Here is a 23,730-nt window from a genome sequence, read left to right as displayed (position 1 = left end):
AGTGGCTTGTCTCGACTCGCGACGCAAGTCCTCACCCCGGTATGCAGTCTTCAAATAGTATTGGCTTCGTACTTGCTATCATCTTCTACTTAAACCGTAGTCAGAATTTAAATTTTGATACTTAGTTTTAAATTTAGTTTTAATATTTTTATTCAGAGTACTTTTAGATCGGCTAAGACTACACATGCATAAAGTTTTACCTATAATTATTACTTTTTCGTAATCAATATTAGTCTAACCAATAGAAGACTAATGCCTATAGCCGCATTTTCTACCCAAATGTGTGTAAAAGGCGTCTACGCATAGATAGGTGGTGTTTGAATCTTCTAAAGATAAATAAAGATTAAGTATTTCACGCAAAACGAGGTGGTAATAATATGTGATTAAATAAATTTTTAATTATTACGAACTTCAAAAATGGATTAATCTGATATTTTAGAACAACTTTCATATAGAAAGTTTTTGCACGAAACGCATCGTTTAACAGTTTGAAAAGCGTGCCACGATAATCCAAAATTTTATCCTCTCCTAGTATGAGAAACAAACAGGGTCTAAGCAATTAAAAATGATGTAAAATTTGTTTGAATATGAAAAATAAATTACTCAACCGATAGTTAGAAAGTACTTAAAAAAATAATACTCTCTATGTGGATTTGTAATTAAAATTCCTTTCACATATAGTATTTTAATAATTTTTAATTAAATATTATTGAAGAATTAAAGTAATGATGATGAAACATTTGCATTGACATTTGTATGGGTCCGCATCGGATCCTCCTTGTTACGCGCCAAACCACCGAGTCAATGCAGGCATGTACTCACATATGGACTAGGGAGAATGCACATGCTTATGATCTAACGAGGACTAGGGAGTATATATATATATATATATATATATATATATATATATATATATATATATATATATATATATATATATATATATTAGCTCTATTATACACCCCTCCCTTAGAATAACTATTCTACACCCCCCTCCCACCTCTCAGGCCCAGCCCATCCCTCCCTCTCTCCCTCCCGGGCACACCCTCCTCTCCCTCCGATCCCCCTCCCCCCTCGCGCGCCCTCCTCTCCCTCCCGATTGCTCCCACCTCTCCTCCTCCCCTCCCCTCCCCCTTCTCTCTTCCCTCCCTCCCGTATTCCCTCCGATTCCTCTCTGCCCCTTCTCTCTTCCCTCCCCCTCTCGATCTCTCTCTGCCGACTCTTTTCTCTCCCTCCCATCTCTCATTTTTTCTTCTATTCTTTTCCTTTTTTAGAAAAATTAAAAATAAATTGGTGAAACCAAGACTTGAGCCCATGATCTTATAGTTCATGGCAAGCTCTCTTAACCAATTCATTGCATGATGTTATATGAATAGAAAACATTGTTTGCATATTTTATATGTCTGTTTAAATTGTGTGAGAACAAATCGGTTATGTACCTGTAACAATCATACCTTGTTACTATGATTCGACAGTAACATTATCTCAGAAGGGTAGTAACATCATATGTTACTGCAAAAATATATAGGTTGTTACTGTAAATTTTATAGGTTGTTACTGCACTTTTGGCAGTAACAATATGATAAAATTTGCAGTAACAGAGAACATGCATAGTAACAGTGGCCCTATAGAAGTAATGTTTTTTAGATCTAGAGTATTTTAAATCTCAATCTTTAAAGATTACTAACGTACACGTCATATCTTATTTTTCTAACCCATTTGCATCATGGCGTTCGTAAAAAAAGTGCTTAATGAAACTAGAACCATCATAACTATTTTTTAACGTTGTTACTGCGAAAAGCAGATGTGTTACTGCATATTGGCCATCGTGTTACTACGCTGTTCCAGTGAGACGAGAACTAAAAAAAGAGGTAAATCTCAATCTTTAGAGAGCAATATCTCTCACATCATATCTTGTATTTCCAATCCGTTTGCACCATGATGTTCATAAAAAAACGCTTAACGAAACTAGATCCATCATGGCTACTTTTTGACGTTGTTACTGTAATAATGTTGTCTTGTTACTGTACGATGACCGTCCTGTTACTGCACGATTCCTGCAAGACGAGAGCAGAAAAGTGGTGAGCGGGGGAGGGAGTGATATATATATATATATATATATATATATATATATATATATATATATATATATATATATATATATATATATATATATATACATATATATACATATATATATATATGTCTATATATATAGACACACACACAGTGAATCTATTCTACACCCCTCCCCTAGAATAACTATTCTACACCCCCACCTCCCATGGGTCAAACCCACCTCCCCCACCCTCTATATAGTGAATCTGTATGTATGTATATATATATATACATACAGATTCATTATATATATATGTATATATATGTATATATATATATATATGTATATATATGTATATATATATGTATATGTATATATATATGTATATGTATATATATATGTATATATACAATGAATCTATTCTACACCCTCTTCTCCCATGGGTCAAACCCACCTCCCCCACCCTCCCTAGGGCCCCTCCTCCCTTCACACACACACACTCTCTCTCTCTCTCTCTCTCTCTCTCTATATATATATATATATATATATATATATATATATATATATATATATATATATATATATATATATATATATCTTAACATAAAGTATTTATATTTTAGAGCAAAGAAGTAGAAATTAATATACTAATATCTCTAGGTGGGTGAGTTCACTAATTCCAACCACGAGGACCTGATCAGATCAAACAAACAGAAACAAAGCATGTACGTACTCCCTCGCTTCTTAAATATAACGATTTTTACATGATTTAACGGAGATTAAGATTGATAAAAAAAAACTTTAATGCCCCTCGATAAATAAGAGATTAGGTGAGGATGAAAAGATACGTGACCATAAGCGAAAATTTAATTAAAAATTGGTTGATGAGATAAATAATATTATAAATGTTGTTTAGATTCATAGCTACATATGTTTATTTTTTGAGACCAACAGACTACAAGTTTTTCTATATTCTTGGAACAAGGAGGGAGTAGCTTTCGTGGCTTCCATATGTAGCTAGCTCAATCAACGACTATTTCACACCTGCCGGCCATGCCGGCCGGGCATGGCTAGATACTCTGAACAGAAGAAGATGTCGCCATTATCCAATGTTGCCCGGTCCATACTATTAACCTGATCAAACACAGTGGAGGGGATCGTACTGAGCTTCCATTGTCTATTTGTCTTGATTTCTGGATTGATTCTCGCAGATCACAGGGCAGATCCCGATAATAACAATAATAATAAAAAAAAAGTAAAGTGTCCTGGTAGTTCTCCTGCCGATTGATTCAACGAAAGAAAAAATGAACATCATGGGAATGGACTAATAAGTTACTGTACCGGTTATTGTTTGGAGGCGTTTGTCGTTAAAGGCCAAGGGTTTATGGTTCCGACGCCGGTCGGTTTTATGATAGGAAATTGATGTACGTAAGATAAACTTGTTACGATTTTGGTACGATCTAGTGTCATGCATGATAATTGATTGGCCATGGAAACATTGTGGACCCTATATTTGTTGCATGTATTAGAGATTAGAAGGCACCGTACACTAATAGTAAGATATTTATCGTATTTATAGCAGAGCTCTTTATGATATACTCCCTCCATTTTATATTATAATTCTTTCGATCTTTTTTTTTTCAAAACTCTTTAGGTTTGATAAGTTTATAAAGAAAACAACAACTATAATACTAAATTAGTTTCATTAAATTTAAAATTGAATATATTTTGATAATATATTTATTTTGTATGGAAAATATCACTATAATTTTCTACAAACTTGGTTAAAATTTAAAGAAGTTTGACTAAGAAAATAGTCAAACAACTTAATTATAATATAAAATGGAGGGAATATCTTTTTTTCAGGGCAGCTTGAAATTAGAGTTTTAGGGATGTTTTCGAATTGTTTTCAAGAAATTCAAAAACGAATTCCAACCACCAGCGAGATTTAGAAACCCAGGAAAATTCAATCCATTTTGATCCCTTGGCTATATGAAATTACAAAAGAAAAAAATATTGTTTTGGCGCTCTCGTGATCAATATTCATGTGTTCAGTTTTAGCATCAGGTTTATGGCGTGAAACGTTAAAGAGGTGAAATTTTCACTAGAATTCTATATCCAACGCTTGATATATAAAAGGGAATCTTATTTTTAGCAAGACAGCATATCGATTATGTAATGTTTTATTGTCAAATTATCTCTTGTTCATACACATAATATTCCACCAAAAATCAAGTTTAAATTTGACCTACACATTGAGAGAGAGAAAAATTAGGTATAAATAATACCATTACTATTCGTCTGCTGAATTTGTCCCTTTTAATATCTCAATATGTGAGTTGAGTTTGGACATAAAAATTTGTATAGTTGTATATATATTGCTGCATGATTGTCGTTAAATTTTTTTTAGAATTTTTCATAACTATTCGGATTGTTTTTAGACAAACGAGGGGATATTTCCTCAAGAGTTTAAAACAATTTTTCAGGTCACCACCAAATTTATATATATGGTCTTAGGCTGTGTTTGCAACCCCTTGTTCCCAACCCCTGTGTTTATATATGAAAGTTGCTTAAAAAACTTAAATTAATCTATTTTTAGAAAAAAATAGCTAATACTTAATTAATCACGCACTAATAGACCACTCTGTTTTCCGTGCGGAGGAAAAAAGTTCCCATCCATGACATGCGAACACAGCCTTAGAACACATTTTCATTTTGTATAGTCACTACAATATCGGATTTTTTTTGTTACGATGGATCTATCACTGCCATTTTTATGTGACAAAATCAAAATACTTATATATATATATGGTTTTGTACATACTAGTGGGCAATGTTAAGTCCTCAAATGTTTGCTATTTATTGAAATGAAAAAAAAAACAAGCAAGGAATAAGTAGTTTAGACAAATTGCTTACACAGATGTAGGGATGAAAACGGAGCGGATAGTTTCCGTCCGCTCCGGATAAAAACGAATACGGATACCTTTCGGATCGGATAATTCTCAGATAGTTCGGATACGAATACTGATATTTTTTCTCGGATACAGATACGAATATGGTATCAGGGTTTTCGTCGGATACGGATAATAATTCGGATATCCGGTGAACAGTGCTATTCGGATATCCGCATAAGCCACAAGACACACCACATTTCTTTATAACTCTATGACCTTCAATATACCTTTTTAGATTTTAATAGTAGTTCATCTCTTAACACTAGTCCATATTATTAATATTATTGAAAATTTCAAAAATATTTATAAATTATACTACATTTTATATAAAATGAGCTAATTATATATCTTGATATTTGTTTCTATTAGAAGTTGAATTAGTTTTCGTGTTCCGAGAAAAAATTGTTTCCGTATTCGTGTCCGATCATATTCGATTCTTATTCGTATTCGAGATAGTCCGTGTTCGAGCTATTCATATTCGTTTCCGTATTCGGCAAAAAATATGAAAACGAATATGGTATGATCAATATCCGTCCGTATCCGCTCCATTTTCATCCCTACACAGATGACATCCATTTAACATCAGCATGTGCATAACCCACAAGCATTAAGCTTAACTGCTTAAGCATATAACCAAGTGAGAACCAACAGAGGTAGCATAGGCATAGCTAGCTAAGCTGAGTGACACAGTGAGTAGTCAAATTAACCAAGCTCTTCGTCGCCATGGATCATCAGCTGGTAGCTCGAGGTCTCTTCAAGCCTCTCCTCCTCTTCGTCGCCGGCCTGATTGTTCTCTACGCGCTCCGCCGCCGCCGCCGCCACCGCCGGAGCAGCGGCCTGCGCCTCCCGCCGAGCCCGTTCGGGCTGCCCATCCTGGGCCACCTCCACCTGCTCGCGCCGCTGCCGCACCAGGCGCTCCACCGCCTCGCCGCGCGCCACGGCCCGCTCCTCTTCCTCCGCCTCGGCTCCGTCCCCTGCGTCGCCGCCTGCTCGCCGGACGCCGCCCGCGAGGTGCTCAAGACCCACGAGGCCGCGTTCCTCGACCGCCCCAAGCCCGCCGCCGTCCACCGCCTCACCTACGGCGGCCAGGACTTCTCCTTCTCGGCGTACGGGCCCTACTGGCGCTTCATGAAGCGCGCGTGCGTGCACGAGCTCCTCGCCGGACGAACGCTCGACCGGCTCCGCCACGTCCGCCGCGAGGAGGTGGCGCGCCTCGTCGGCTCGCTCCGCGCGAGCGCCGACGGCGGCGAGCGCGTCGACGTCGACGCCGCGCTCATGGGCCTCACCGGCGACATCGTCTCCCGCATGGTGATGGGCCGGCGGTGGACCGGCGACGACAACGACGCGGAGGAGATGCGGAGCGTGGTCGCCGAGACGGCGGAGCTCACCGGCACGTTCAACCTGCAGGACTACATCGGCGTCTTCAAGTACTGGGACGTGCAGGGGCTCGGCAAGCGCATCGATGCGGTGCACCGCAAGTTCGACGCCATGATGGAGCGGATACTGACGGCGAGGGAAGCCAAGAGGAAGCTACGCCGGCAAGCGGCGGCCGACGGCGAGGACGACGAGAAGGACCTCCTTGACATGCTCTTCGACATGCACGAAGACGAAGCCGCCGAGATGCGTCTCACCAGAGACAACATCAAGGCGTTCATGCTGGTAATACTAAACCTCAGATAGACCACGGTCGAACACCTCAAGAACTCCATGATCGATCGAGATCTCGTGTGCCAGGACATCTTCGCGGCGGGGACGGACACGACGACGATCACGCTGGAGTGGGCGCTGTCAGAGCTAATCAACAACCCGCCCGTCCTCCGCAAGCTACAGGCGGAGCTCGACGCGGTGGTCGGCGGCGCGCGGCTCGCCGACGAGTCGGACATCCCGAGCCTCCCGTACCTGCAGGCCGTGGCGAAGGAGACGCTGCGGCTGCACCCGACGGGCCCGCTCGTGGTGCGGCGCTCGCTGGAGCGCGCCACGGTGGCCGGCTACGACGTCCCGGCGGGCGCCACGGTGTTCGTGAACGTGTGGGCGATCGGCCGCGACGCGGCGTGGTGGCCGGAGCCGACGGCGTTCCGGCCGGAGAGGTTCGTCTCCGGCGGCGGCGGCGGCGGGACGGCGGCGGACGTGCGCGGGCAGCACTTCCACCTGCTGCCGTTCGGGTCGGGGCGGCGGATCTGCCCCGGCGCGTCGCTGGCGATGCTGGTGGTGCAGGCGGCGCTGGCCGCCATGGTGCAGTGCTTCGAGTGGAGCCCCGTCGGCGGCGCGCCGGTGGACATGGAGGAGGGGCCCGGGCTGACGCTGCCGCGGAAGCGCCCGCTCGTCTGCACCGTCTCGCCGCGGATACACCCGCTGCCGGCTGCTGCGTCAGCATCGCTGACGTGAGTTGGATTTTGGATGGACGGCTAGGATTTGTCCTGCCGCGCTATTAATCGCCCATATAAGGCAGATGCAGTTCACGGTTTCATCTAGTGCACTTGGATATATTCTCCGATATGAAAAAAAGAAGTGCAGTTGGGTTCTGCATTTGTGGGGAAACTATTTCTGTATTTCAGTCCGCGAAGGGATGTACTATCATTTTCTTACATGTCAGATATAAAATGATTCAGCCATATAAACAAATATTCACTGTCATTCAATTTTTTTATAGAAACAAGTTTCATGGGCTCATAAGACTTGCAAACTCATCCTTATTAATACATAACGCACAACTTACTTATATGAGTGCATTCAAAAAATTGGATCGGCATATTTGAGATTGATTAAGTCACAACTGACATCTCACTGTCGACGGATACGTCACCTACCACTAAAAAGATAATTAGTTATAAATACGAGCACGAAGCAAATATTCCCTCCGTCAAAAAAAATAATTCTAGATTTGAACCTAGACATATTAGGATTAGTTTTTTTTTCTAACGGAGGGAGTATAGTGCTACCATTTGTATCTGTGTGATTCACATATTTTCTTAATACCAGTCCAATCCTTTTTTATATATATTTTTCTGTGTTATTCTACTGGTCGGCTGCAGGCCTGCAGCCGCCGGCATTTCTCATTTTCTTCGAGAAAAAGAAAGCAGACGAGCACTAGTTAGTGGAACAGAGGAAGCAGAAAACACACGGGAGACAGGAGTGACAGACAATTGCAGGCCCAGCATTGGAATTTGGAAGCGAGGTGGGTTGGGCTAGACAGATGGGCCGAGACTCGCTGCCTGAGGTTTGTGGGCTATCGGCCCATAGTACATAATGGGCCATGAGCCATTGACGGCTGAAAGTTTCAACGTTGGGCTTTTTTGATGGCGTGACGCTGCCGCGGTCAAAGGGAAGAGAGAGAGAGAGAGAGAGAGAGAAGTGGTCAGGCTGCAGCACAGCGGGTACACCGGGAGGGCGGTGCTACCGATGCGTCTGTATCGTATCGGAGGCTTCCAAATCCAGGCGTTGCTTTCGCCTGCCGCCGCGCTCGTCACGTCTCGTCTCGTCTCATCTTTCTTCTCCCGTGAAAAGGTTTTAACAAATCCTACCTTTCCTCTTTTTTTTAGCACCTTTTTTTGAACAGTTAAATAATTCATTCTACAAAAAGGTTTCATATAAAAATTATTTTGAAAATCAAATAATTTTTTATATTAATAATAATTCTTGTGTTACATAATACTATTATAAGAGAATTTGAAGGGATGCGACACATTTTAATGCTAGCCGCTGCTATGAATATGTATATAAAATATTTTTAACATATGTTAAGATGTCTCTCATTTAACTAAAATAATGCTTTTAAGATAATAAAGAATGTACCTTACCAACATCAGCCTATTAAATTTTGATAGTTCTTATTATCATAAGAATGATATCAAATTTTGTAAAGACATTTAATGCTATCAAAATTAAGCAACATTAAAATTTACTAAAATTTAGCATTATGAGGCTGTTCAGATTGACGTTGTTTTCAACCATACCAATTTTATCAAAATTGTTAAAAAATGCCTATATTTAGTTTGTTGCCAAATTTTGATAAATACATAAGTAACCCTGCTAAAATTTTAAAACTATTTTTATTTTATCAAAAATTTAATATTATTAAAATTTGATAAGATTTGTTTTAATTATAATATGAATAACCCCTACGTTAAAATTGATAATAAAATGACCCTAAAGTAGCATGAGCACGTACTCCCCCCGCGTACTGATGTGCGTGCTGCGCCATGCGTCCTACTACTACTAGTCAGCTTTTCCCTTCTCTTCCGCACGTTCACACGACACGAGTACACGACACGGTAGCCGAGTTTTCTTTTACCAAAAGGCCACATGGTGTTGATCCTGTGTTTAGTACTCCACTAACTTCGGCCACGACGCCACGTGTTCGATTGCCTCAAGATAACCTCACTAAACTGAACACTAATTCACCTCTAACCTCCCAGGATGTTGGGAGAAGCTTCCTTTCCTTTACCCTGTGCGTGTCCCACTGTCCCGTACTATTACAAAACTACTACCACCTCCTTTTATAATAGGTGATGCTATTGACATTTAAATCGATATTTAACTATTCATCTTAATTTAAACTTTAATATGAATATACTAAAATGTAGTAAACAAATATATAGAATATAACACATTTTACTACCGTGAAGATCATATTTGTATTACTGTCACATCCTATATTAAATTTATTTATTTTGAAACGAAGAGAATAAATCATACTTAAAGATTGTTTAATAAAACATATAGCAATAAAATAAATAACAGTTATCTATTTTCTAAATAAGATAAATGATTCAACTTTATATCAAAAGTTTGCGACATTATCTAATAAAAGAGGGAAAACAATACAAAGATAATCGAAGAACCATAGCGAATAATCAGAACGATGGGAGAACCATATATGTATGTCTCCATCGTTCGACCAAATGCATATAACACATCATATGGCATATTAATAAAATAAGAATAATTTACAGGTAAAATTTATATATATTTGTTATAGACAATTTAAATATTAATGTTGACAAATAACTTCGATAAAAGTACTTTAAAATCAGTTTCAAATTTAATTTTTTGATGACAACTAGTATATAGGAAAAGAAGGGGAGCATAATAGCCACGCCTCGGCATGGCAGCAGCCACCCTCCCAGCATGGCTGTCCATCTGGCCAGAAAATTAAAGGCGCTTTAACCACACGATCCACGGTCCACGCTCGCTGCCTAAACACGGTAAAAGTCAACACCAAGACATTTTACCTCTATCCCCACGCCAACGCAATTCCGCCAACGTAGTGAGTATACATACTACCTCCGTCCAACAAAAAAAAAAAAAACTAGGTTTTCATGCCAACGTTGGACACGGAAACCAGGGTTTGTTTTTTTTTTACGAAGGGAGTAGGATATTGTACACCCTAAAAAGAAAAGAAAAAAAAATACTACTCCCTCCATCCCATAATATAGCAATCTAGAATTAGATGGGACACTTTATAGTACAACGAATCTGGACAGGAAGCATATTCGGATTCGTTGTACTATGAAGTGTTTCGTCCGGTACTATGTTGCTATATTATAGGATGGAGGGAGTATATGCTACTCCCTCCGTCCTAAAATATAAATCTTAATCCTAAAATATAATAGTGGTAAGTCAAACATTTTTAACTTTAACCATTAATAATAAAAAATTAAAAATATCAATCATGTAAAATTGATGGTACTAGATTTATCATTAAAGTATAGTAATATGTAAGTCTTTTATTTAAAACACCTTACTTTTATAGATATTGTTGGTCAAAGTAGTATCTCGAAGACTGTGTCAGAGTCCAAACATAATTATATTTTGAGACGGAGCGAGTACCAGTAGTAGTAAAAAAAAACAGTGAAAAAGATAGTGAAAAAACAGTAAATAAAAATCCCATCTCTCTCCCTGCTCTTCTTCTTCCTCCTTTGCCTTACTCGCGCCGAGAGAGGCCGAGAGCGAAGCGAAAGGCAAAGAGAAAGCAAAGCACATCGCGACGCCGACCTCTATAAATACCTCCACTATTCTCCCCCACCCCCCTCGCCTCCGGCCTCCTCCTCGTCCCCAACTTCGCCGCCGCCGTCTCTCGCCTCCGCGCCAATGCGCCACCATTCCCCGCCGCCGCCGCCGGACCTCTCCTCCGCCGTGGGCGAGATCCACCCGCCGCTCGCCTCCGCCGCGCGCTCTTCCTCCAACGGTGGAGGCAGCGGGGGCTCCTTCACCGCGCTGCTGGGGCTCCCGACCTCCCAGGCGATGGAGCTCCTTCTCCCCACCGCCGCCGCCTCCGCGCCGCCGCCCCCGCCCGCGTTCCCCGCCGACCCGCACCTCGTCGACCGCGCAGCCCGGTTCTCCGCGTTCGCCTCCCCTTCGCCGCCCTCCCCGCCGCCTCCTCCTCCCCCTCCCCCTTCCTCCTCCTCCAAGCGCAAGCCCGACCCCGCCTCCAAGGTATCTCGTCTCGTCGCGTCGCGCGCGCGCGCGCACTCCGCTGCTTTCCCCTCGGCTTCGTTTCTCATTTCGTCTCTCCTTTGGATTCCGCTGCAGGGGAAGGCGGCTGCGAAGAAGGGGAAGACGGCGGCGAGCGGCGAGGACGGTGGCGACGGCGGCGAGGACGAGAAGCCGGCGTACGTGCACGTGAGGGCGAGAAGAGGGCAAGCCACCGACAGCCACAGCCTCGCCGAGCGGGTGAGTTCGTGAGTTCGCCGTCGCCGGCAGGCTCGCCGCTAATCACCCACTTAATTAATCACTCGCTAAACCTTAAGCCAATCTCCTCGCGGGATTAGATTTGTGGGGTTTAATTTAATTTAACGAGCTGTGGATTAGGCAATGATTGGGTAATTAGGACGTGGCGACGTCGCTGTTTTAGTGCCTTTTCAGGGGTTGCTTTCCTCGTTAATTACTTAATTATTCGTTTCCTCTTGGATTTTTTATGACATTATTATTATCATTTTTTTTGGGTGATAAACAGGCGAGACGCGAGAAGATCAATGCGAGGATGGAGCTTCTCAAGGAGCTGGTCCCCGGATGCAGTAAGGTCAGCAATATCTTCTTGGCTTCGAATTTCTTCTACAAATTTATTTTGCTGAGTTTTTCTAAGAGATAAACTTCTTCCAGCTTTTGCCTTTGGAAGGATACAATTGCCAAGGAGTTTTGTGCAAAGTACACTCCTTTTTTTTCCTGCTTTCGGTGGTCTTTTTACTGCTTTTGATGGCTTAGTGAAATTTGTCATCGCATAGCTGTTTCTGTTCGGTCCAAAGGCACACTAGGAGTCCAACAAAGAGTAATGCCAAGCGTTGGTGTGCAGCAGCAGCAGCATGGTCAGTCTGCTTGGCTCATTTCTTGCAAATTCACAGCTCGATCCAATACAATGCGATCTTAAACGTGGTGGTGCGGAGTTTATCCTTCGCTCTGGCAAGGCATGGCGACATGTCCATATGGGCGAGTTGCATTGCACGACGGAGGAGAAGTGGGCGTGGTGGATAATATGGCATTTGGTTTGGTTCCCTTGGCCCTTGTGGATGATAAGGGAGACACCTTGATCCGGTGTACCTAACTCGAGAGGGTGAGGGGATGGGGTTTGGCCCTTGGTGGTGGGTTGTCTGGGCAGAATGTGGCAGCCACTTTAAAAGACACCGGAGGACGGTAGCTTAATGGAGGGGGGCTTGTATGTTTGGTCGCTGTAATGCTGCAATGAGTCCATCTCCATATCTCCATCTCTCTCTCTCTCACTTTGGAATGTTGCTATCCCTATTGCACACGCAATAATGTGTGCTTATGGGTTGGCATCTCTGGGTGTTGGATTGTGGAAGTAAGGCTGTGAGGGTAGTTTACCATTGGGGAGTATTGGTTGGTCTTCATTAACTATGAATTCATGTGGAAGTGATTAGCCTGTTGTATTGGTGCGGTAGTTTGACTATTATTTTTACTGAAAGGACAGCAGCCTTTGGGCTGGAGGTGTCCATCACTGTGAATGATTGTATTGGTCAATCCGCTGTGGGATTTATGAGGGCCATTGTCTTAAACAAACCAGTACATTACTGCCAATATAAGCTGGTGGTTTTGTTGTATATGCTTAGAGCTTCTCTAACTAATTAACTTAACAGTCGTAAACAGGCCTATTTTAAGATCACATTTCAAACTTTGAAAAAAATGAAGAGTAGTACTATGCACCAACTTCTGCACTTGGATTCTGCAACCAAACTGCTGCTGCTATTTTGTTTCATGTTCTTGTTTTATAGTGGTAGCTCCATTCTTTATATCCAAAACTGAGGTTAAACTTTATGTGGTTTTGTCATAGTTTTGAATTGTTTTTTTTTTCCATCATGAGATTCATTGTTTTATTGTAGTAACTCAGGAAAAGTAATTACTTTATCGACAACAGTTGTTTGATCTGTTTTTTGTAGCAGGTATCAGGAACAGCACTGGTACTGGATGAGATCATCAATCATGTCCAATCTCTTCAAAGGCAAGTTGAGGTAACTGTTCTTTTTTTTTTTTTTTGCTTATGATACCTTAAGTCCCAAATAACCCATTTACCTTAAGATGTTCACTCATGTCATTGTTGTTTGGTAATTTTGATTGTTTCAGTACTTGTCAATGAGGCTCGCAGCTGTAAATCCGAGGGTCGACTTTGGTGGGCTAGACAACTTCTTGACTACGGAGGTACCATTATGACAAATACTGTTTCTTGAAGATTTCTGCAAGTTTAGCTTGCGTGGATTTACAACAACAATTTCCTGTGTATATGTATTGCTCCCTTCTTGCCCACATATCGACCTTTTTTTTTAATACTGGAAAATGCTTTGATACTTCGCCAATACGCATATATCCGTATCAGTTGCCTATTGGATACTGAGATGGCAGTTTAGGGAAGTATCAGTGATTCATAGACCATAGCTGATTTCTTTGGCCCAGAACTCTCCTTTAAATTATTTTGTAACTGAGTAGTTTGGCCTCTGCTGAAAACTGAAATTTATCTCTTCCCATCATTTATTTGCACTATTTTGTACTAGTAAGGAGAGTGTGCATTTCTGTGAAACTTATTGTTCGTGCTTTTGACTTTGCCTTGACAGCCAACAGTCTACAATTATTCCATATAAATTTTGCCTTTGACCTCTTAAAGAGAAAGAATGCCTACTACTATTAGTACAATAAGTAGTATCTAGATGGCTAACACTTGAACAATGGTTACCTTAGAATGCCTAGAACTAGTTACTTTTACAATTAAGGCATCATTGATAATGATAATATTGCTCTTGGAGATATATGCATGATTAGACCATTGTAGCTGGATCACATGTTTTCTGCAGAATTTTGCATTTGTGAAATTCCATGTAAATTTTCTATTATGCATGTCGTGTAATTCTGTAAATCTCTCAGAAATAACAAATTCAATTAAAGTTGATCATGATTCACATTTTAGGTTCATTGATTATGCTATTGGGCATATACTCTGCTTACTATGGTATTTATAGTGTGGAAGGATAACAGGCTTGAACTACAAGAATGGAATGGATTTGGAGCAGGTCACCTGGCCAGACATGGGCGTCCATGGAGCAAGGAATCTCATGCAACTACAACAGCAGTTCTGGCATGGTGATTTAGCACACCCGCTCCAGCCGCCTTCACAGTGGGAAAAGCGGACGGATACCAATCCCCCTGTCTTTAGCAATTCAAGTTCCTCCCTCTTCGGCTATGATCTAGCAAGCTCTGGTAAAACTTGCAACCAAACCTATATCTCATTGAATTTAGTTGTTTGTCATTTACTTTTAAAATTTTTCAGCCTTGATTGGACCACAACTTTTGTCTCTTTCGTTGTTCCAGAGTGTTTAGAAGTACATAGGTAAATGGGAAATTGTGGTAAAATATGTGAAAAACCAGTTTCTTCCAGGGAAAACTACTACTACATCTTTAGGAAAGATTATCATACCTTATCTCATGCACATGCTAATAAAAGTACTTGTTATAAATTCTACATAAATAAATAATATTTACCTTCTGATTTGGATGTGATGGAGATGACTATCCTAATTGGGCCCGCTTCTATTTGATAGTGAATGTTTATTAGCAACTAGGGGGTTTAAGGAAGCAGGAACTTGTAACTTTCTAGAAAGATTAGAGAATGCTTTGTTTGTTCTTCTTCCCTTTGTTTGTTCACTCAATCATTATTGCCATCATCGCCACCATTTTGGATGGTAAGGGGCCATAGATGTGTTCGTCTGGTGGATCTGTTCTCTCTGGCACCAGCGGACCCAACTGGTTGGTGTGGCTGGGCCCGAATCAATAAATGCATGTCTAGAAACCATATCGCTCCCGGCTTTCCGTTTGGGCTTGGCTGCATAAGGCCTGTAGATGCAGATCTGGTCCCTTTGGCCCTTCTGATCACTTGTACAACTGTGAAGGGTCCACTTTTTCTGTAAGTTGTCCAGTGCCTGTCTAGGGATCCCCTTTCTTGCAATGGAGGGAGCCAGCTAAAACAACTTTAATCTCAGTGCTACTATTTGTACGCTGTACTGTAGTATTGTTTTCTATTCAACTAGTTGAATAGCAAATACATAAGCGAATCTAAGGGTTTGGATCTTAATTTGACATATCTAACGACGATAATTTCATTCGATTATGGCAATTCATGTGGGCTAGATTTACGTTTGCATTGCATGACATACATTTTGCGTGCCATTTGACTGTCCTTGTAACTAGAGATGTAGTTTTATCACTGGGTAGCTGGGTACTGAAGTTTGTAGTGGATCCTATATATTTATCAAGGAATACACCGTAGCACATGGTTCAGTTTAAGAGGTCGATTATATAGCTTGGCTAAGAGAGTGGATTGGATAACTAGTACAGATATTGTGAGAGCCAAATGAGCCAGCTCCATTGTCTAAGAATCATGTTTTAGCACTATCATGAAGTTATACTCTTGCATTTGCTAATGAGTAAGATGGAAGAAAAGGTGTGTAGTAGAGGTGATCTGCCGTTTGGATCTGGTTAACTGATCTGCAGCTCTGGATCCAAGCAGAGCTCTTGGAGGGACAAATGCTATTGGAGGTACAGACCCAATCATGCAAAGCGTTCAAGGATCATTAAACCTTTAGGGCCCTCCCCTGAGGCCCTGACTACATGATATCTGTACTGCATTACGGCTGGCAGAATCTGTTTTTGCCAGAAATTATTGCAGCTTCTTCGTGTACCGGTGTCTGCGCTCAAAGCTGAGTGGTATACAGCAAGCTTTGTCCAGTCCTCCCCAGCCATCATCTTTATCACGCGGCCCATCCCCTTGCAGCTCTGTCTTAGCAGGGCAGATCTCAACCTCATGGCTTCACATTGAAATGGACCCAACTTGGTGCCGTTCTAATCTCTGTGGTTCAGCTCATTCGCTTTGCATTCCTCGAAAATAGACGGTCTTGCTGAATTCCCCTTGCTACTGACAATGTTATCCTATGCATGCATTTTTGGACCTTTCTTTTTTGGCTTTCGTATATAATTTCAAGAAACTACTGAATAGGACTATAGGAGTACTCAATTAACTTATGCAAGACTGGTTTTGGCAAATTCTTGGAATTTGACTGATCTGAACTGAACCCCCTTTTTACCTGTTACCAGCTGGTCACTTGATGCTGTCCTAGCTACTATTGTCCTCCCCTCTTGAAATCATTGTACCCCAGGAACCCTACCACTAACTTTGACCTCTTCTACTTTTTTTTTCCCCATGTCTTTGTGCAGGAGCGCCGGCCCAGACAGGCAACAAGCTAAAGACGGAGCTGTGAGCCTGTGACCAACGGTGGTGGTAGTGATAGCAAGCAGGTCAGCAGAGCAAGCCAAACAAACATACGTGAGCTGTGGACAATGGCGGCTGGATGTCAGGAGAGCTAGCTAGCTAGCTAGGCGTGAGCTGTGGACTGACGGCTGCTGCTGCTGCTGCTGCTGCTGTGGATGGTTGGCAACGTCTTGTGCAGTGCAGCAGTGCGGTGCATGGGACTTTCATTGATTTTGGAGGCCGGATTCTGAGACGATGTACATATGGAATGCAAGATATAGAGAGATACTGTTGTTGCTGTTGTTGGAGACTCTTGGAGCTGGAGGTGATGGATATGGAGGTTTTACTGCTGCTATCTTTTTTTGTAGAGATGAGCGAGAGATACTGTGGATTCTTTTCTTGCTGATGTATTCTTGGTGTATGCCTGACTACGATGGTTTAATGTCAAGGTTATATGAGCAGCATTTATTTGGTGAACAAGTTAAACGAAGTTTAAGGGGTCCAAAGTTAAATGGAAGTGAAGAAATGGTGGTCTAATGTGAAAAAAAAAACTTTAGGGCAGTAATGGGTTGTTTTTGGCAATTCCAATCCTACAAAAATTTTGTAGTACTAAGTTTTGGCATATTTTGGTAGTATTGCATGGCTTTAATTCTAAAGCCTTATTAAACATTTGGTAGAGTTTATAAGAGTGGAAACTTTCGGAATTACCAAATAGGGCACCAATGGTAAGAATATGTTTGGTTTACAAAATTTTGGAAGAATGAAAGAAATAACAAACCTAAGATAAAACTTTCTTAAGGATGTCGAACTTAGGGCATGTTCACTTTGATACCATTTTCAACCTTATCAAATTTTGATAAAGTTATCCAAAAGTGGCTACATTTAGTTTGCTACCAAATTTTGGTAACTATATAAGAAATCCTATTCAAATTTTGACAACTATACCAAAATTTGGTAAGTTTTTTTTTATCAAAGTGAACAGACCCTTAGGACATGTACAATGGTCTTTATTAAGCGGTCTCTCATTATTGTCATGCAAGCATATTTGATGACATGGAAGAGAGAGAAAGAATGAAAGAGAAATATGGTTGCTACGCATGACAACGGTATAGAGTCGACTCTTAGCATTTATTAAGGAAATTTTTCGTTGCAGTGAGTCTAATAAATGAAAGATGACTAGTAAGAAAGTATTTTGGTACATTAATAATTAGAGACCATATTGTCTTAACTATTGTAACATGATAGCATCTAATTAACGTAATTAACGTAGAGACCGGTCTCTACCTTTATACTTGCCTTAGTATGCACTTTATTTTTAACAGAAAACTGGAGAGTAATTTGTATCGCTGAGGTGGAAAGACTGACATGAGCACATGGGTGCGAAGGGACAGGACTAGGAAGACAATTAGCACGTGCAACTGAGCAAATGTACAGTTGCCATAACGGAAGATAGTTCTGGAACTTATCGTTTGCCAACGTGTTATTCTGCACACAGGACTCTGTGCAAGATCATTAGAGCAACGTTAACGTAACGTGCTACTCGTATTTCGTGAACCATGATATGATGAAATTTGAACGCATCAAGATACAACTCTCCAAAAATTTTTAAATCAGATCCTTAAACATTCAGAGATTTTTTTAGGATGGAAAAATGTTTACACTAATACACTACTAGTCCCTCCGGCTCAAAATAATTACTTTTAAAGTTTTCACTTAGATGGGGAGAGGTAAAAATGGACTATATTACCCTTAGTTTTATTGTCATGAATTCATGGTTGTTGGAAGATGGGGTTGCGAAGATGAGTAGTATTTTGGAGATTTCATGGCTAGAAATGTCCATTGGTACTTTAGAAGTAGCTATATTTGAGACAATTTAATCTAAACATAATCTAAACATGGAATAAATAACTCTCCAGAATAAACATGAAAGATTAAGTAACATATCATCCTACGAAGTTTTATAGTTATAGTAGTATATGACTTACATTGTAACGAATCAAGCCCATATAAATAGTGATGTGATACTCCCCCTGTCTTATAATATAAGGGATTTTAGGTGAATGTGATATATCATAGTACTACGAATCTGGAGATAGACTACTAGAATGTGTCACATCCACCTAAGATCTCTTATATTATAGGACGGAGGTTGTAACAAATAAAACATAGGATTCGATGGATATCTATGTACGCTATACGTGCAAAGCACGGTACGTAGAATAGAAGAAGGGAACGGAAGGAGGATGACTATGCTTACTCCGCTTTCATATAGATAAACCACTAGTAGTCTACTACGGCCTTTCATCACTCAGGACTCAGTGATCTGAAAGTTCTGAACAAATACCACCTTGTAGAGCCTTGTTGACGTGCAGTACAGTATCCATCACCGAAGAATGTCCGTTGAGCCGGACAATTCACCCCTGATAGCGGCGGCGAACTAAGGTTGCTTATGGTATGACGCACCAGCCGGCGCCCGACGAGCTACAAGCGTCTAGAACTAGGGATGCAAGCAGGCCACTTATAAGTCAAATAAGGTTGTGTTATTTCTCATGGGTTCCTAATCCACCTCCCTCGTTTTTCACGTGCATGGTTTTCAAACTACTAAACGGTGTACGCTGTGTAAAGAGTTTATATAGGAAAGTTGATTTAAAGATCATATTAATCCATTTTTAAAATTTTTATAGCTATAATACTTAATTAATCACGTGTTAATCTATAGCTCTGTTTTAAGTGCGGAGGTGAGGGGTTCCCAAATCCCAACCCCTCCAAAAGAATTAACACAGCCTAAGGCCTTGTTCGGTTAATCTCTACGAGGGAGGGATTGGATCAATCCTCTCTAAATCGAACGAGGCCTAGGTGGTAAACTGTGAGTTTTTACGTCGATCCGGCAGAATGTAGCAGGGGACTGTAGGGAGACTGAGGCCGCACCACGCTGTCTCCGGTTGGGGAGACACGCACGCCGGCGGCGACGCTACTGCGGCTGCGGTGACGACTGTGGGTGACGGTGCTAGGAAGTGTAGGGCCACAGGCCCACGGCAACGCCGGCACATGTTGGACTACACAATTTGTGGGCCGGGCCAATGTGATTTTGGCCCTATATAGGTCGACCCACCCCACCTGCACCCTAAGTTGAATGACTCTTCCTTGGGAGTTGGGACTCTTTCTTGGGGCATATATTATTATTTTGTTTCCTCTAAAAGAATTACCTGCTTTGTTGTTATGCATCCTGTTTCTTAGCAGATCTGACGTGAAATCGTCCTGATCGATCTTGACCTGAATCTCGTGATCAAATGGACAATGGAAAGGAGAAAGGCTTTTCATGGGAAGAAGAGATGGCTCACCATTCGACAGACCTCACCAGTCTGCTGCCAACAATTGCATATGCTGAAGTAAAGTGGTAACAGCAAAAAGAAGAGATCATGGATGTGATTGTAATTAGTAAATATCGAAGAAAAATGTCAAGTAACGTTATAACGCTTGTTATTCAAGATTATTCGACTGCTTTTCAATGTCAGATGTCATTTACATAGAATCGATGTGACAGTAAGTACATTCTATCTTCAACAAATTGGCATTCTATCCAAACATATAATCTTAAAAAAAGAAATGATCATTTCCCCAGCATGAGATTTACTACTGACATTATTAACAGTATCTGGGGGGTGACTGAGAACCTATGTTAGGGCACGACACTGCACTAATCAATGAAGAGCGCATCATACTTCATGTGCTACATTTCTGATTCAAACCCAATGTTCCAAAACCCTTCAGGTGTCAGCGGCGGCGCGTACCTGTAGCGATGTCTGGATACGCCATCATGATGCTCACACCTCATGCTTGTAGAGTCCACACCGTCACCATTTGTGCGGCCATCTGGAAGAACAGCATCATAGAATTTCTTGCACTGCTTGCACTCAACGCCTTTCAGATTCTCCCGGTCAGCCTTTTTTCTTACAGGTTCTGTGTATTTGAAACCTTTATTTGGTGGTTGGATTGAAATTGTACTTTGCTGCTTGGGAACTGGCATGTTTTTCTGGCCCTGGGTGGCAATATTGACATCTTGAGTCTCATCATCAGAGTTATTGAAGTCCATATCTTTAGGAGGAGAGGCAGCAAGGGCTTGTGCTTCTTCTGGCGTTTTAGGATTCCTGATCATATTTTTGACAGCCTCCAGAGGTGTGTCAAGGAAATCATCATGTGGATCTACAACGCCTGGTTCTTTACGCGCGCGAGTCTCCCTCCAGTGTAGACTTGGGCGGGTGAAACTAGATGCTGCCTCTGTTTTTGAATTGCTAGTAGCATTCTTTGGTGGAGGATTGGTTGTACGAGACGGTAGACAAAGGCGCGAGTTACTGAATGGACTCCTGACTGAGCTAGCATGGTGGGTACCTTGTGCCTTTGCACTTGAAGCAGGACCATTTTTCTCATCTACAGTCTTAGATACTGCCTGATTGTTCTCCTTTTTAGTGTCCACCAGATCTGAAAATCAAGCAAGTAAAAGAAAATGCTAAGGCAGACATCAATCAGTATCGATTTAGGAGGCATAGATCTTAGTGCTAATATGATAGCATTGGCAGGACATTACTTGCAGATTACAAAGGTGCTTAATAATACTTTCAACCGCGGCATTGATCAGAGCACCATGGATTATAGTACACAATTGCAATTAAAACTTGGTATTCTTCAAATGAAACTTCCAGGTAACAGTAATTAGAGAATAAAAATGGTGATTGATTAACAAGGTTTAAATAGCTCTACTGAATGAAAGGAAATCAAAGGGCAGGAGTACCTTTGAGCTTTCTCTTGCTTGGAGGGCTTCCGGAGGTTTTCCGATCCACCACATTGACTACAGGAGACTTGGAGCCTTCATTCTGGCCAATCTTTCCAACAAGAAAGTTGTACTGAGACTTCAAATCCTTGTAGAGTGTCTTCAGCTTAGTGTAATCCTCGATCAGGTCCTTCCGCTTATTCTGCTCGAGAAGCAGATCCTTATCCTTCAACTCAACCTGCTGCAGCATCCTCTGATGGGCATCTCTTTCCCTAGAGACATCAGCAGCCTTCTCCGCAATCTCGCTCTCTAGCCGCCCAATAACCTCATCCTTTTTCCCCATTTCCTCCTCCAACCTCCCCGGAATTCGCTCCTTCTCAACCTCATGCCTCGCGATCAATCGCTCAAAGTTCCCCTTCATATCCTCAAGAGAGTTCCCCAGCTGCAGTGCCATCTCCTCCGCATCCCTCCGTTTATTCTGCTCGAGAAGCAAATTCTTGTCCTTCAACTCAACCAGCTGCAAAAGCCTCTGATGGGCATCTCTCTCCCTGGAAAAATCAGCAGCCTTCTCCGCAATCTCCCTCTCTAGCCGGCGAATAACCTCATCTTTGTTCCCAATTTCCTCCTCCAATCTCCCCAGAAGCCGCTTCTTCTCAACCTCATGCCCCGCGACCGATCGCTCGGCATCCGCAAGCTTCCCCTTCATCTCATCAAGGGAGCACCCCAGCTGCAGCGCCTTCTCCTCCGCGTGCCGCTTCCCGCTGCTCAGCTCCTCCAATTGGCTCAATAGGGCGGCCTCCCTCTCCATCCACGCATCCTTGGCCGCCTTCCACATGGCCTGGACATGAGGGAAGAGCTGGCTGCAGAAGAGGAGCTCGATCTGGGAAACCCGGTCCTTCACCTCCTGGATGTTGGCCACAAAGATGGTGCTCACACCGGAGAAGTAGTTGAAATCGTCCGCCACCACATCGCCGCCCAACACATTCGCATTCATCTCTACAGCCAGGGCACCAAAAAAAATTTTGGGTAAAAAAAACTGTAATTAGTACTAGGGTTAAGACGAACAGAAAAGCTTCCAGATCCAGAAGAGAAGATGAAGGCTAATGCGAATTCGAGGAATGGAGCGGGTAGAACGAGATGGATGAGGAAGGAAGACGATGTCCGTCGGCAACGGGTGCTCACCGGAGGCGGAAGCTGCAGCAGCTCACGGTGATCGGCGGGGCAGCGCAGGCGGCGGCGGCGGGTGAAGGAGATGGGTCGGGACGGTGAGACTCGGTGGGTATGAGATGGAGCTCACCTCGGGGATTCGATTTCGGCGGCGGAGAGAGAGAAAAACCCTAGCCGTCGCCCTCCTCGCCGGCCGCCGCCGCCGTTCGCGCCGCTTGAAATGGGGGAGAAAGCTTTTCGTATGTTTCCCTCGCGAAACAATCTCAAATTTTTCAGCCGGTGAGGGGATTTTGCATCGAGCCCCCCTGTTATTTTTTTATTTTTAGAGAATATAAATGAACGAATTCGGCCCATCGACATCAACAAACGAATTCGGCCTGCTTAATTTATGTCCGCGAATTTGGTCCACAAGTGAATTAGGCCCACTAAGTTCCCAAAAATAATTAGGCCCACCTACATTCGGGCCAAGTAGTTTTAGGCCCAAGAGTAAACTTGGCCCACCTATACCCAGTTAGCGAATTCGGCCCACCCAAGGCAACGAGCAGATTCGGCCTGGATTGATTCATGTAAAAAGTTGGCCCACTTAATAACAATCAACGAATTTGGCCTATAAAAATCCCACTAACGAATTTGGCCCAAAAAACAATATTGCCCACTTTAGATCCATCCACGAATTTGGCCCAGTACTAATTGTCCCACTGAGTTTAGCCCAGTATAAATTAAGTCCGCAAGCAAATTTGCCCCACCTAGAGAAAATTCGGTCAACCACTTAATTCTCATGAACAAATTCAACCCGTAAACGAATTCAGCCCACTTAGTTCCCGTCAATGAATTAGGCCTACCAATTTCTTATCAACAAATTCAGCCCACCAAGGCCATAAATGAATTCGGCCCTATTCCCGTCAACGAGTTCAGCCTGTGATGAATTTGGCCCACACAACAACTTGCGAGTTCGGCCCACGTCTGAATTTGGCCCACTTACTTCCTTGCAACAAAAACGACCCATAATCAAATTGTGGCCCACTCACAGCCTTGAATG

At 42.3% G+C, this 23,730-nt stretch overlaps 3 protein-coding genes across 9 annotated transcripts; 2 read left to right on the top strand and 1 right to left on the bottom strand.

Annotated features, from left to right (window-relative positions):
* The first annotated feature begins 5,641 nt into the window (after positions 1 to 5,641).
* LOC4341526 (cytochrome P450 93A3) lies at positions 5,642 to 7,646 on the top strand. Its single transcript, XM_015787242.3, has 2 exons — positions 5,642 to 6,672; positions 6,748 to 7,646. The coding sequence occupies exons 1-2, from the start codon at positions 5,737 to 5,739 to the stop codon at positions 7,396 to 7,398; spliced, it is 1,587 nt and encodes a 528-aa protein (XP_015642728.1). The 5' UTR covers positions 5,642 to 5,736; the 3' UTR covers positions 7,399 to 7,646.
* A 3,287-nt stretch (positions 7,647 to 10,933) lies between these two features.
* LOC4341525 (transcription factor bHLH48) lies at positions 10,934 to 17,220 on the top strand. 6 transcript variants are annotated; one of them, XM_015785978.3, is made up of 8 exons: positions 10,934 to 11,448; positions 11,545 to 11,685; positions 11,969 to 12,034; positions 12,115 to 12,159; positions 13,407 to 13,475; positions 13,588 to 13,662; positions 14,526 to 14,712; positions 16,723 to 17,220. In XM_015785978.3, the coding sequence occupies exons 1-8, from the start codon at positions 11,104 to 11,106 to the stop codon at positions 16,764 to 16,766; spliced, it is 972 nt and encodes a 323-aa protein (XP_015641464.1). In that variant the 5' UTR covers positions 10,934 to 11,103; the 3' UTR covers positions 16,767 to 17,220. The 6 variants fall into 6 exon arrangements, with proteins under 6 accessions (XP_015641464.1, XP_015641462.1, XP_066167356.1 ...); XM_015785976.3 differs by having other exon boundaries at positions 14,475 to 14,712; XM_066311259.1 differs by lacking the exon at positions 12,115 to 12,159.
* Positions 17,221 to 20,212: 2,992 nt separating this feature from the next.
* Positions 20,213 to 22,956, bottom strand: LOC4341524 (protein gamma response 1). Of its 2 annotated transcripts, none has more exons than XM_015787182.3 (3): positions 22,707 to 22,956; positions 21,546 to 22,520; positions 20,213 to 21,235 (listed from the first exon to the last, which is right to left on the bottom strand). In XM_015787182.3, the coding sequence occupies exons 2-3, from the start codon at positions 22,516 to 22,518 to the stop codon at positions 20,487 to 20,489; spliced, it is 1,722 nt and encodes a 573-aa protein (XP_015642668.1). In that variant the 5' UTR covers positions 22,519 to 22,520; positions 22,707 to 22,956; the 3' UTR covers positions 20,213 to 20,486. The 2 variants fall into 2 exon arrangements, with proteins under 2 accessions (XP_015642668.1, XP_025881897.1); XM_026026112.2 differs by having other exon boundaries at positions 22,822 to 22,956.
* Positions 22,957 to 23,730: the final 774 nt, after the last annotated feature.

The sequence above is a fragment of the Oryza sativa genome, chromosome 6, assembly GCF_034140825.1.
Source record: "Oryza sativa Japonica Group chromosome 6, ASM3414082v1".
Lineage (NCBI taxonomy): Eukaryota > Viridiplantae > Streptophyta > Magnoliopsida > Poales > Poaceae > Oryza > Oryza sativa.
The sequence above is the reverse complement of the archived record's forward strand: the minus strand, read 5'-3'. Positions and strand labels throughout refer to the sequence as shown.